Source organism: Euprymna scolopes, chromosome 10 (assembly GCF_053919585.1).
Source record: "Euprymna scolopes isolate OS-2025 chromosome 10, ASM5391958v1, whole genome shotgun sequence".
Taxonomy (NCBI): Eukaryota; Metazoa; Mollusca; class Cephalopoda; order Sepiida; family Sepiolidae; genus Euprymna; species Euprymna scolopes.
In genome coordinates, this window is record NC_136491.1 from 26,823,370 (window position 1) to 26,836,395 (window position 13,026).

General features: G+C 38.3%; 1 protein-coding gene across 1 annotated transcript in view; it reads right to left on the minus strand.

Annotated features, from left to right (window-relative positions):
- LOC145285882 (transcriptional adapter 1-like) overlaps window positions 1–5,973 on the minus strand; it is an 82,604-nt gene extending 76,631 nt beyond the window's left edge. Inside the window, exon 1 of the mRNA XM_080134343.1 lies at window positions 5,839–5,973. Coding sequence (XP_079990469.1) covers window positions 5,839–5,915 — 77 coding nt within the window. The 5' untranslated portion in view covers window positions 5,916–5,973. The remainder of the gene's footprint in view (window positions 1–5,838) is intronic.
- Between the last annotated feature and the right edge of the window lie 7,053 nt (window positions 5,974–13,026).

Here is a 13,026-nt window from a genome sequence, read left to right on the forward strand (position 1 = left end):
AACGTTCCAGACTATTTGTTGTATTACTGCACGCGATGCATAACATAGTTCCTTTATCGCATGCGTACGAATGGGCAAATTACGATGTGCCTTTACACATACTTAATACACATGCGTGTTGAAAACTGATTGCTATGAAATGTGTCTGCCGAAGATTTGTTCCGGCAATATATGGCGGATGCTAAATTTAAACGAGTCACATGTGTTCGACAAGTGCATTATGGACTTTCGTATCTGTTTAGACCATAGACGAAGGCAGAATGTCGTAGGTGATAATTCCTCGTCATTCCTTGGTCAGCTGTGATCTGCTAGAAATCGACGTTATTGATGGCTTGAATGGCAAATATGCATGTGTGTGTGCTGTATCGGCACTGCGTAAGAATGCGATGTGTTTGTAACAAGCTCCTTTATGCATGCATGTAAATGTATCAGGATTGCTTAAGAATCCGATGTGCTTGTAATGAGCTGGTTCCGAAGGCGCTGAGCGTGGTTGACCCAGGAAGGTGGGAGGGGGGCGTTATTAATTTCTGCATGCGTAAAAAATGGCAGTATCTCTGTTGTGCTCGGAGTAACCGTGGTTTGGCGGTAGAGTATTTGTTGGCATTGTATCACGAGCTCAATGGTAAAATATTGCGTCAAATAGGCATTGATAATCATCACTAGTATCAATGTAGGTAAAATCCTGTTGGTTGGCGGGTTGTGTAACGTGCTGGCTACATGACCGTTAATTTGTAGGAGGTCCGTTTTTTGGTGCTAATTGACTGTTGTCAGAATTCAATTTGTCGGGAAATCATATTGTTTAATTTTCGATTTTTGAGCGATTATTCGCAAAAAAATCAGTAATTTTGGTGAGACTAGTGTCGTTATTTCATAAGGAAGTCCGTGGATATGCATGATTGATTTACTGACATCACATTAGATGATTGAAAAAGAAAGGTCGGTTTCGTTAGTTTTTCTTTCCATTTTTGAGTTGAGACCCCAGAGCATAGTGTCGTCTATCCAAAAAGGCAGAACTTTAACCAAGTCGAATTTGATGACACTGATATTTTCCATTTTGTGCCGCGCGAGTCTTCTGATCTGGAACTATCGTTCGGTAATTCTTCGATCACAGTCTGTAAAGTGTGTGAGTTATGATTTACTGAATTCCAGCGTTGTTATTTATTCAATAAAGGTTATTGAAGTGAGCGGTCCAGTCAACCCCAAGTAGTCCTTAGTTTCTGGATTCATGTGTGGATTTGAAATGAGTTTGCGCACGGCTAAAATGTGCGATCGTATTTCATCGGGGTGTCCGTCACATTCTGAACTCACAAGGGTCACCACTTTGTGGGAAATGTGGTTCCTTTTTTTTTTTTTTGAACATTTTTTAGCTCATGCGGTAATTTTTTTTTAAATAAAGTAATCCATGGGTTTTTTTCTTCTCTTTTTTCTTTTACAAAACTCATGAAAAATTTTACGAGAACCACATGAGGAGCGGCAAGGTCGCATGATGAATTTATATAAAACGAACAACAGTTACGATCATGTTAGAGAAACATTACTTCGAATGCCGGAACGTTAAGGATTTTGTACACGTAGTGTTCATTGAAAAGGATTCGCTATAATAAGGGTCTTACGGAAAAAGGCAAAAATTCATGATTATGAATTTTCATTTTGAGAGGGAGCACGTTGTTATTTTCTGGAGGGGAAATAAAATCATTACGTGTTTAAGTGACATGCATGTGTGTTCAATACATATGCAACATCAGTTTAAAAAAAATTCTTGTTCGATATGGTACATTAGATGCCGAGAATTTAGGTGTATGGTGCGCACAAAGTCATGTTAATGTTTTTGACATCACAAGGACAGAGTTGGCAATGATGTTACTCCTAAAATTGCATCCTGGACTGGTTTGATTTACACACGCAATAGCTTATCTAGGAGAGTTCTAGAACGTTCTGGACTATTTGTTGTATTACTGCATGCGATATTCTTTCATAGTTCTTTTATCGCATGTGTGTGTGAATAGGCAAATTACAACGTTATGTCTTTACACATACTTAATATGCATGCGTGTTGAAAACTTATTGCTATGAAATGTCTCTGCCAAAGATTTGTTCCGGTCATATTTAGCAGATGCTATATGCTCAATGCAATTTTTAATAGTAAAAATCGCTAAAAATAGTGAATTTTGATTTTCTTAGTTTTAAATAAAATTACTTGATCGATTTATGGAATATTTCATCTTCACTCTGTTATGAATACATACATCATTCAGACTTTTCTACATTTTCTTTACTTTTCAATTGTTCCTACCCTGTTATGTTGTGTGTATATGAATATGTTCCGAAATGACGTATATGTTAAATAGTAGGGTTTATATTTTATCTGTATATTCATGTACGTGTAAATGCGTGTATGTACATACATCGTATCATTTAGCTGATCGTCTAGTGTGTATATTTTAACATTTTTGCAACAGTTCTAACAGGAAACGGTTGACGTGGACGTATCGAAACAGTTGTAGGCAAACAGTTCTTTTTAACAGATGCAAATAACAACACATACCTGGATTATATACGAACATTTATTTTCATGATTCCAGCTTGCATCTTCAGAGATTATGTCTTCATATCTTGGCTGTCTGAGAAAACACAGCTACCTGCATCATGGAGAGATCAACTCCCCCCTTGAGTCATCCGTTCTCTCTGATGTTCAGCTAACGACTGACTACAATCTCCCCAAATCTACATCTCATCACATGTCTAAGACCTCAACCAATGACATAACAAATCTGATTATTTGTTTATCCAAACCAAAAATTATGTTTTCCTGTATTTTTTAAAATCACATTTTATTTTAGTTGTTTATTATTTCAATTGTCAATCACTTTTTCCAAATTGAATTGTTTATTTTTCTAATCATAACAGATCCAGCGACCCGCCATCGCTCAAATCAATAATAATAATGTTTTAACCCTACCTGCCACAGTTAACAGATGTAAGAAATTTCTTTCCCACACACCCAATTTCCTCCCTGAAGATAGCAAATGAAATTCCACAGACAAAGCCATACCTTTAACTCAAATTTTATTCACAATGTATCAGAAATGAAAGTTCTTTGGTCACGGTAAGTCCTTTGCAAAAACAGTGGCTGAATTTGCTATCCATATGCATGGAGCCTTTAGTTTGATTCCTCTGTGGAAATGTTAGTTCGAGCTTCTTTTTCGAAGGATCCATGTTGTATATGGTGAGCACGATGTGAATGTTGGTGCCAAATACGGCATAATTTGGGACTTCATGGTCTCTGGAAGAAATAGGAATAAATTCCTATAATTATATATATCATGCCGAACACAGTAGAATATCCTCATTGGGTAAAATAAGTCCAGCAATTATGTTATCTCTGTATTTAGAGAAATGTCCTTTGTTCATTCACTGTTTGGTGTCCAAGAAGGTAAAATCCTGGCACTCTAGACAGATCGTTGCTGTTGTGAGTCTGCTGTTTCCCGTGTTCATTCCCAGACTGAAAAAATAATGCATGAATACGGATTGGAGCATTCAAATTAAACCAATGACAGACCGACTTAGAAAGCATGTAGGCTTGGATGTCTTCAAGTCCAATGTTAAATTCCTAATGAACCGCTCCCTTAAGTAAACACTTCATCAAATCTCCACACTAACGCAATGTACTTGCAATAACCCTTATCCCTGAGTGGCTTCCGGGCCTTGATAAGTGGTGATCACTGTGTAGAAAAAAAAAAAAAAAAAAGAAAAAAGGCAGCCAAAAACAATATGGCCGTTGTATGTGGAAAATTTCTCACACAGATACTACGCTATGATTACAGCCAAAGGGTCACAGCATTACACACAATCTGAATAAGCCCCCAAGGTTTTTCTAAGAATGAAAGAAAAAAAAAATCAATTTTTTTTTTTTTAATTCTCTTAAAGAATATATGTTTCTATTTATTTAAAAATAAATAAAATATATTTATCGATGAAACTTACAGTAGTTTATTATATTTGTTGTTTTTTGTTTTTTTTTTTGTCATTGTAATTAGTATCTGATAAGTTATTTTTCTGTTTCATAAAATTTTTAAATTTGGCCGGTGCACGCACGCACGCGCACGACATATTCCGGCGGTTTACGTCAGCTGCCAGTCAAGAAGCTCGAACCAACATCACAGATATCCTGTACGCTGAATGCAAAAGTACCAAAATAAATTAAGTGATAACAAAAATGTTAGCAGTATATGTGCAGAGGGGTGGGTGGGGTGAGGGTGGTATACCCCCCCCCCCACAAAAAAAAAACTGGTAATTTTATAGAATCACTCTAGCGAATAATCCGATGGGGTGGATGACTTGCCATCAGGACTTAGGCTTATTGTTGTGTTTAAACCTTTTTTTTTTCTTTTTTTTAACCCTGCCAATAAGTCTGGATGGCAAATTCCTTCCCATCTTCCTGGAGTAATTCTATTAACCTACACCCATCAAAAAATAAAAAAATTAAATCTCAATTTATATATAAATATATATATATAAGAAAAACATTTAATAAATTTATTATTGCAAAGATTTATATTTCCAATTTTCACTCATACGGAATATTGTTCTGAAATAGTTACAAGTATTTTCTGGAATGCTTTGTCATTGGGAAAAGCCTTATTTCGCCATCTCCATTCAAATTCTTTGAGATAAGAATCAAATAGATCCTTGCTGCTCCCATTCAATTCCATTTGTTTGATTTTCTTTTTGGCACGGGCCAAGAACCCCCCAACGGCGTGCGTATGATCAACGGTTTCGTGTTTATAACCCTCGGGCAAGGTTTTCGCATTCGCCTTGTAGGCAGACCGTCTCTCGCTGTGAATGACAGAACCGGTGACAACACGGTCTCGTATTAAAGGCAAGAGAGAATCGGCTTCCCTGTTGGGCACCTGTACAAGGAAGGCATTGCTGGTATTGTCCCGTTCAATTGCGGCTACCACCCAATGGTCTTCATACCAGTCCCCACGCGCATACTTACGGTGAAAATACTTTGTTTCGTCCACTTCTACGACTATAGGGGTAGAGTTGTCGTCGTCGGGTCTAACGCCGAGAAGTGCAAGATGTTCATCAACCCAACGGATACACACTTCGCGAATAGAATAATACCATTCATAGGCCGTGTGCTTGTTGTCGCATGATTCCTCCTTATTTATGACTATGTTATTGATGTTAAAAGCCCAAGAGTAAATCAAATCCAATAGCTGTTGTAGGCTGAGATGACTTTCGGCAAAGAAGGAGCGTGTACGAATTGACTGTGTATAATCGCACGGGTTGCATTTCCATTGAAATCCATCGCAACTTTTGGTGCTGGTTGCAATCAGTGAACATTCTTTGCCGCATCTTTGGCACGTCGCAGAGTTAGCAACAAGGCGGAACTTTGCAAGAAAATCAATCGTTTCACGGTTGGTTAGAGTGAGACTAACAAGTGCGCGATGATTAAAATCTATATCCAAAAGAGATTTCGGCGAGTCTAATTCGTTAACAATTTTAGTAGGAGCACGTGGTTGTCCTTCCATATTAATTAATACATTTATTACTTAGTTGCTTTTGTTTGTTTTTCCTTTTCTTCAATTATGTGTAAAAAAAAAAAAAAAAAAGTGAATATTTACTTGATATATTTTGAAATTAACACAGGGTAATTTTTACCGGGATTTTTATCTTTATGAATGAGTATGGACTACGCATGCGTATTATTTTGGAGCTCAGTTTCAAAGCGCGCACGGTTTTAGCTTTACAATTAAAAAAACAATATTGCCGTTTAATGAAATAAACAAAAAAATTTATGAAAATAAAAATGTAAAAAAAAATCTAACTCACATAGTAATGCTATCTCCAAGTGCTTCCGCTAATTCTTTTTTGGTAACATTTACATCCATCGGTATAGGGACAGCCATTGTTGATGCTGTCTAAAATTACTTCCGTAAATAATACCGTGACGTCATTGCTACGTCTGACGTCACTTCCTGCAGATATCTGAAAACGAGGCAGTGTTTTTAACTTTGATTTGTCAAAACCCGCTAGATCATAACAAAGAAATCGCTAGTTTTTAAAGTACGTATACGAACATGCACAAGATTTCGTATTTTCTATAAACACTTTGATTCTTATTTAGAATTCAATATATATATATATATATATATATATATATATATATATATATATATATATATATATATATATATATATATATATAAAAGGTAAATTTTTACTTTGTTTCCACCTTAACATTTTTCTTTAAAAAGACGGCTTTTCGGGGGTTTCGAGTATGCTGAAAACGAATATCGCATTTAAATTTTCCGCAAATAAGTACTTTCTCGGATATTAAGCAATGTATATTTGTTATGTTATTGTTGGTGGCCATTTTGGTACGGACGAGCGAGCGGATAGTTTAACTTTCTCGGGGTGGCGTTTACCAATGACCACCAGCAATAACATAAGAAATGATATTGTTTAATATTCGTAAAACTACTTATTTTTGGAAAATTTAAATGCGATAGTCGTTTTCAGCACACCCCAAAACCGTTAGAAGTCGTCTTTTTAAAGAATAATGTAAAAATGGACACAGGTAAAAATTTACAAAAAAAAAAAAAAAAAAAGAAACTACAAAAAAATCTTTATGATGTACGTATCCTGCATGGAACGGAAATGTCATATTCCAAAAATCATGAGAACTGACCTAGTAGTTTTATCTATATATCTATAAAAGTGAACGTGTCTGTCTGTCTGTCTGTGTACATTTCCCTACGCAATAACTCTGTCAATTTTTAGTCTATAGACTCGAAATTTGAAATACCGGGTACTGAGATTTGGGAAAATCGATGTGATGACGGGTGTCAGCCAGAAATTTGGCTGTTAAGGGGTCAAATTTCAACGATTTGACCTTTAAGAACTCTACCAAACTCCTCCGACAATTTTGGGTCTAGACACTTGAAATTTTAGATATAGGTTCCTTGAACCTGGATCTAATTTAATAAAGTGATTTGAGCCCGAAACTATAAATTTTAAGGGGTCATAATAGGGGTCAAATTAAAAAAAAATTTACTTTTTTTTTTTGCTCAGCATACACCTCCAAACACCCGGGCAACGCCGGGCTGAAATGCTAGTTTTTTATAAAGAAAATTATTTTTAAACGATTTAAAGCAATTAATGTTACAATGCCGATCTGATAAGTTCGAATTATTGAGGACTTATCTGCTTTTGTCTTATTTGCAAGATGGCAACTCAAGACAGTACCTTTTTGCTTACTCATAAAATTTGATTTTCTTAGTTAAAAATAAAACTACTTCATCAATTCACATGATTTTTTGGAATATAATATCTTTGTTCCGTGACAGGTACATATATCATAAAGATTTTTCTGTTTTTTTTTTTAATTAGGTTTAACCTTTTGGTTTTAATATTACATAAATTGTCATTTGTTATTTTAATACGGGAGTAAGCAACTCAGGAGTAACACAACAGGAGTAAGCAACTCATGACAGGTCGCGTTGCAGAAGGTTAAAAGTCGATGAAGGTGCTAATCGACCATACAATTATTAAAGTAGACACAAAGCAAGGAAAGTGAAGCAATAGCAGAGAAGGATGACAAATACAGATGGTTGATTAAAGATGATGTGTATCGTGATTTATTTTTACCAAGAAATGAATGGGAAAAAATGTACAGGCATGGATTCAAGATCAGCCGAAGCGAGAACGGGTGTCTCGCAAGGTTGAGATTCATGGGTTCTTTAAGTAGGAACTGGTAGCTGGACGTCAGTGGGCATTGGAACGGGTAGCTGGATGTCAGTGGGTATTGGAACGGGTAGCTGGATGTCAGTGGGTATTGGAACGGGTAGCTGGATGTCAGTGGGTATTGGAACGGGTAGTTGGACGTCAGTGGGCATTAAAACGGGTAGCTGGACGTCAGTGGGCATTGGAACGGGTAGCTGGATGTCAGTGGGTATTGGAACGGGTAGTTGGACGTCAGTGGGCATTAAAACGTGTAGCTGGACGTCAGTGGGCATTGGAACGGGTAGTTGGACGTCAGTGGGCATTGGAAATGGTAGCTGGACGTCAGTGGGCATTGGAACGGGTAGCTGGATGTCAGTGGGTATTGGAACGGGTAGTTGGACGTCAGTGGACATTGGAACGGGTAGTTGGACGTCAGTGGGCATTGGAACGGGTAGCTGGATGTCAGTGGGTATTGGAACGGGTAGTTGGACGTCAGTGGGCATTAAAACGGGTAGCTGGATGTCAGTGGGTATTGGAATGGGTAGCTGGATGTCAGTGGGTATTGGAACGGGTAGCTGGATGTCAGTGGGTATTGGAACGGGTAGTTGGACGTCAGTGGGCATTAAAACGGGTAGCTGGACGTCAGTGGGCATTGGAACGGGTAGCTGGATGTCAGTGGGTATTGGAACGGGTAGTTGGACGTCAGTGGGCATTAAAACGTGTAGCTGGACGTCAGTGGGCATTGGAACGGGTAGTTGGACGTCAGTGGGCATTGGAAATGGTAGCTGGACGTCAGTGGGCATTGGAACGGGTAGCTGGATGTCAGTGGGTATTGGAACGGGTAGTTGGACGTCAGTGGACATTGGAACGGGTAGTTGGACGTCAGTGGGCATTGGAACGGGTAGCTGGATGTCAGTGGGTATTGGAACGGGTAGTTGGACGTCAGTGGGCATTAAAACGGGTAGCTGGATGTCAGTGGGTATTGGAATGGGTAGCTGGATGTCAGTGGGTATTGGAATGGGTAGCTGGATGTCAGTGGGCATTGGAACGGGTAGTTGGACGTCAGTGGGCATTAAAACGGGTAGCTGGATGTCAGTGGGTATTGGAATGGGTAGCTGGATGTCAGTGGGTATTGGAACGGGTAGCTGGATGTCAGTGGGTATTGGAACGGGTAGCTGGATGTCAGTGGGCATTGGAACAGGTAGTTGGACGTCAGTGGGCATTAAAACGTGTAGCTGGACGTCAGTGGGCATTAAAACGGGTAGTTGGACGTCAGTGGGCATTAAAACGTGTAGCTGGACGTCAGTGGGCATTAAAACGTGTAGCTGGACGTCAGTGGGTATTGGAACGGGTAGTTGGACGTCAGTGGACATTGGAACGGGTAGTTGGACGTCAGTGGGCATTGGAACGGGTAGCTGGATGTCAGTGGGTATTGGAACGGGTAGTTGGACGTCAGTGGGCATTAAAACGGGTAGCTGGATGTCAGTGGGTATTGGAATGGGTAGCTGGATGTCAGTGGGTATTGGAATGGGTAGCTGGATGTCAGTGGGCATTGGAACGGGTAGTTGGACGTCAGTGGGCATTAAAACGGGTAGCTGGATGTCAGTGGGTATTGGAATGGGTAGCTGGATGTCAGTGGGTATTGGAACGGGTAGCTGGATGTCAGTGGGTATTGGAACGGGTAGCTGGATGTCAGTGGGCATTGGAACAGGTAGTTGGACGTCAGTGGGCATTAAAACGTGTAGCTGGACGTCAGTGGGCATTAAAACGGGTAGTTGGACGTCAGTGGGCATTAAAACGTGTAGCTGGACGTCTGAGCATTGGAATAGGTAGCTGGACATCAGTGGGAATTAGAACACATAGTTGGACGTCAACAGGCATTGGAACGGGTAGCTGAATGTCAGTAGGCACTGGTACTAGTAGCCGGACGTCAGTGGGTGCTTGAGCAGGTAGTCGAATATGAGTGGGTCCTGGAGCAGATAGCCAAACATCAGTGGGCACTATAACGGGTAGCTGGATACAGATAGCTGAATGTCAGTGGGTGCTGGAGCAGGTAGCCAGAGGTCAGTGGGCCATAAGTGCTAGAGCTGCTGGAGAAGTTGCAGGAGTAAGCTGGAGTTGCTGGAAGCCGCAGGGGTAAGCCAAACTCGCTAGAAACTGGTGTGGCAAGCTATAAGGGGGAGTTCCAAAAGGCAGGCAGCAGTAGAGTGTGCATTGTGTTCTGCTGCTCCCGGTCCCCATGGTGACAACTCCAATTTGATAAGAATCAAGTTAAGTGAGAGTGCTCCTAGCTCCTAAGCTGAACTGAAGATTCGCTAGCTTTATGGAGAGTCATTGGTCATACAGGCTCTATGGCCAGTGATGGTGTTGCTAAACAATGAATGACTATAATTAATTTCACACCATATTACTTACAGTTAAAAATATCTTCGGTGTTTATTAACTGTATATATTTTAATCTAGGTTTGAAATAATAATAGTTCTTTGTTTTTGTTTAGTTTATGAAAGATAAAGTTTTTGTGTTTGCTCTCTGTTGTTTGAAAATGGTTGTTGCTATTTTTAGCACACGTGGTCATGGCGCATTTCCAGAAGTGTCAGATTTTGTGTCTGTTTCTGTCGACCAACATTTATTTAGGTTGACAAAGATCTTAATGAAAATAAACATTGAGAACCCAGAAAAACAAAATAAAATCTAAAATTAAAAAACACGTAATATAAATTAATTTTTCTCATGGAACGTCAAAATGCTTCAAGGTAAAAAAGAAGCAACCGAAGTGTAATGGAGTAAATTATGACACGCATGTTTGAAACTGATATTGAAAATTGTACTACAAACGAATCTCACATGCACAAACAAAAACAAAACACATACACCCATACGTACAGGTAATAATAGTTACAAATATATACACTTATGAACGTCCTCATGCGGTATCTTCCACACATTCATAAGGCATGTATGTATAATGTGCGTATATATAACTGTCTTTAAATTTATGCCACCTCGCATGTCTCCCTTGCTTTTTCGCTTTATCATTACTTTCGTTTCTTTTCAATTATATATCCATTATTTGAAATTAAACATAAGCAACATGACAAATTCATATATATGAGGTGCCCTAAATAAGTTCCCAGGCTTTTTCTGTATAGACACTTTTATTGATAGTACACAAATGAAACTCTAGTCCCCTTCAAAGTAATCTCCTCCAGGTGCAATACACTTGTTGTACCATTCCAAGAACTTCTGGAAGGCCCCGTAGAAGTCCTCTTGTGTAAGCGTGTCAAAGACCTTCACCACAGTCTCTTTCATCTGTTCCGGCAGATGCTGCAAGCTATGACTAGCTAGGACTAGCTAGGACTAGCAAAGACCAGATGTGGGGGCAACCCCACATGCCTGACCTTTAACCAGCTCCCATTTCCCACCTCTCGGGAGCTGGTCCCCTTTTTCCCTTCCCCCTCCCTTCACTCCTCACATTAAAAATCGGCCTTGTGCCTGATATGCTCGGTGGGGGAGCAAATAAATACCATCTGTTCTTCAGATGTTACACTTCAATTTTTCAATTCTTGTTCTTTGTCAGTGGAGGAGAAATCCTTCACGACTGAGACGATTTTTATTTTTGTTCCTTTTCTCCACATTAAAAAACGACCCTGGTGTCTAACTCTGTCCCATGGAAGGCATTGTAAATAGGATCAATAACCTCTAAGGTTTTCCTTGAGCTTACAGAATAACCAAAAATCACAGGGAGACAGGTGTGGACTATAGGGAGGGTGAAGAAGTCTTGATGTCCATCTTAGTCAAATAGTCTGTGATCTTCTCTGAGCACCCTTGGGACAAAATCTTCCGCATCTTAAGTTCCTTGCGAATAATTGTGTGTACAGTTTTCACAGTGACATTAAATTGTGCACTTATTGTCTCTATAGACACACGACGGGGCTTATCTATGAAATTCTTTATTTGGCCAATCAACTCTGATGTTCTGAGTTCCTTACTCCTCCCATACCTCTCATCATCCTTCACAGATTCCCTGCCTTCCTTGACACTTGCCACTCAAAAACTGATGCTCTATTCATGCAAGATGGTCCAGAAGCAATCTGAAGCATTCCATAGGTTTCTTTGGCATTTTTTCCAAGTATAAAACAGAATTTTAATACATATCGTTCTTCTAAAGAGTCTTCACATCCAGATTGCATTTTTGAAATTCACCAGCAGGCTTTAGTAGGGTGTATTCCAATTCCTGCTGTAGCTGTTCATCATAATCTGAAATCATAAAAATTGGTCAGTCATCTCATATTATGTATAGCAATAACATACTGAATTTTCAAGAGTCTATAACAATTATAAATGCCTGTACAAAAGAAGTCTGGAAACTTTTTGAAGGCACGTTGTATCCGTTATCTGAAATGAAACATATGCAACACAACTTGGTAAAACAGTCTCATAAAAGATAACTGACATATAGTTTAATATTTTAGTGTACTGAGATATGTAACCATTCTATGGAAAATGGGGTTTGTATTACTATACACATAGATTCAAAATAGTTGTCAAAAAACAAAACAAATATATAACAAATAAATGTTATCAAAGGCAAGATAAGTTACTTTTCTACCCAACTCGATAAGTTTTTAGTGTTTTTATTTAATGTTAAATGTTTAATCAGATTGAAAAACATGCAATGTTTATCTGCATATTTGAAAAGGACAAATGGCGGCTATCTCGTTGATGAATACATTAAGTTAGAAATCCCATCGAATATATGTCAGCCTATATCATTGAGTGAGTTTCTAACAGTATTTTGTATAGTTTTTTAGTATGAATTCATTTTCCCAAACTTAATGTATCCATCAGCAAGCTCGTCGCCATTTGTCTTTTTCAAATATATCGATAAACACTGCATGTTTTTCGAACCGATTAAACATTTTACATTAAATAAAAACACTAAAAACTTATCCAGTTAGGTAGAAAAGTAACTTATCTTGCATTTGATAACATTTATTTATTATATATTTGTTTTTCTGACAACTTTTTTGAATCTGTGTGTATAGTAAGACAAATCTGGAAAATGATATATAGCAAACTTCATTTGAAGATCAATGTACTAATTTAATTGAGAAGTGTTGACACGTCTGCATACTCACATTTAATCACGATAGTTGAAGATACATAAAAATAATTGATATTAACAAGAAATGAATATAGCAGTCGAAAAATATTATTTATTCAACTAAAAACATTGTTGGAATCATTTGTTTATAAATACTAGTGTTAGGACGATTAATTTGAATCAGAAAGCA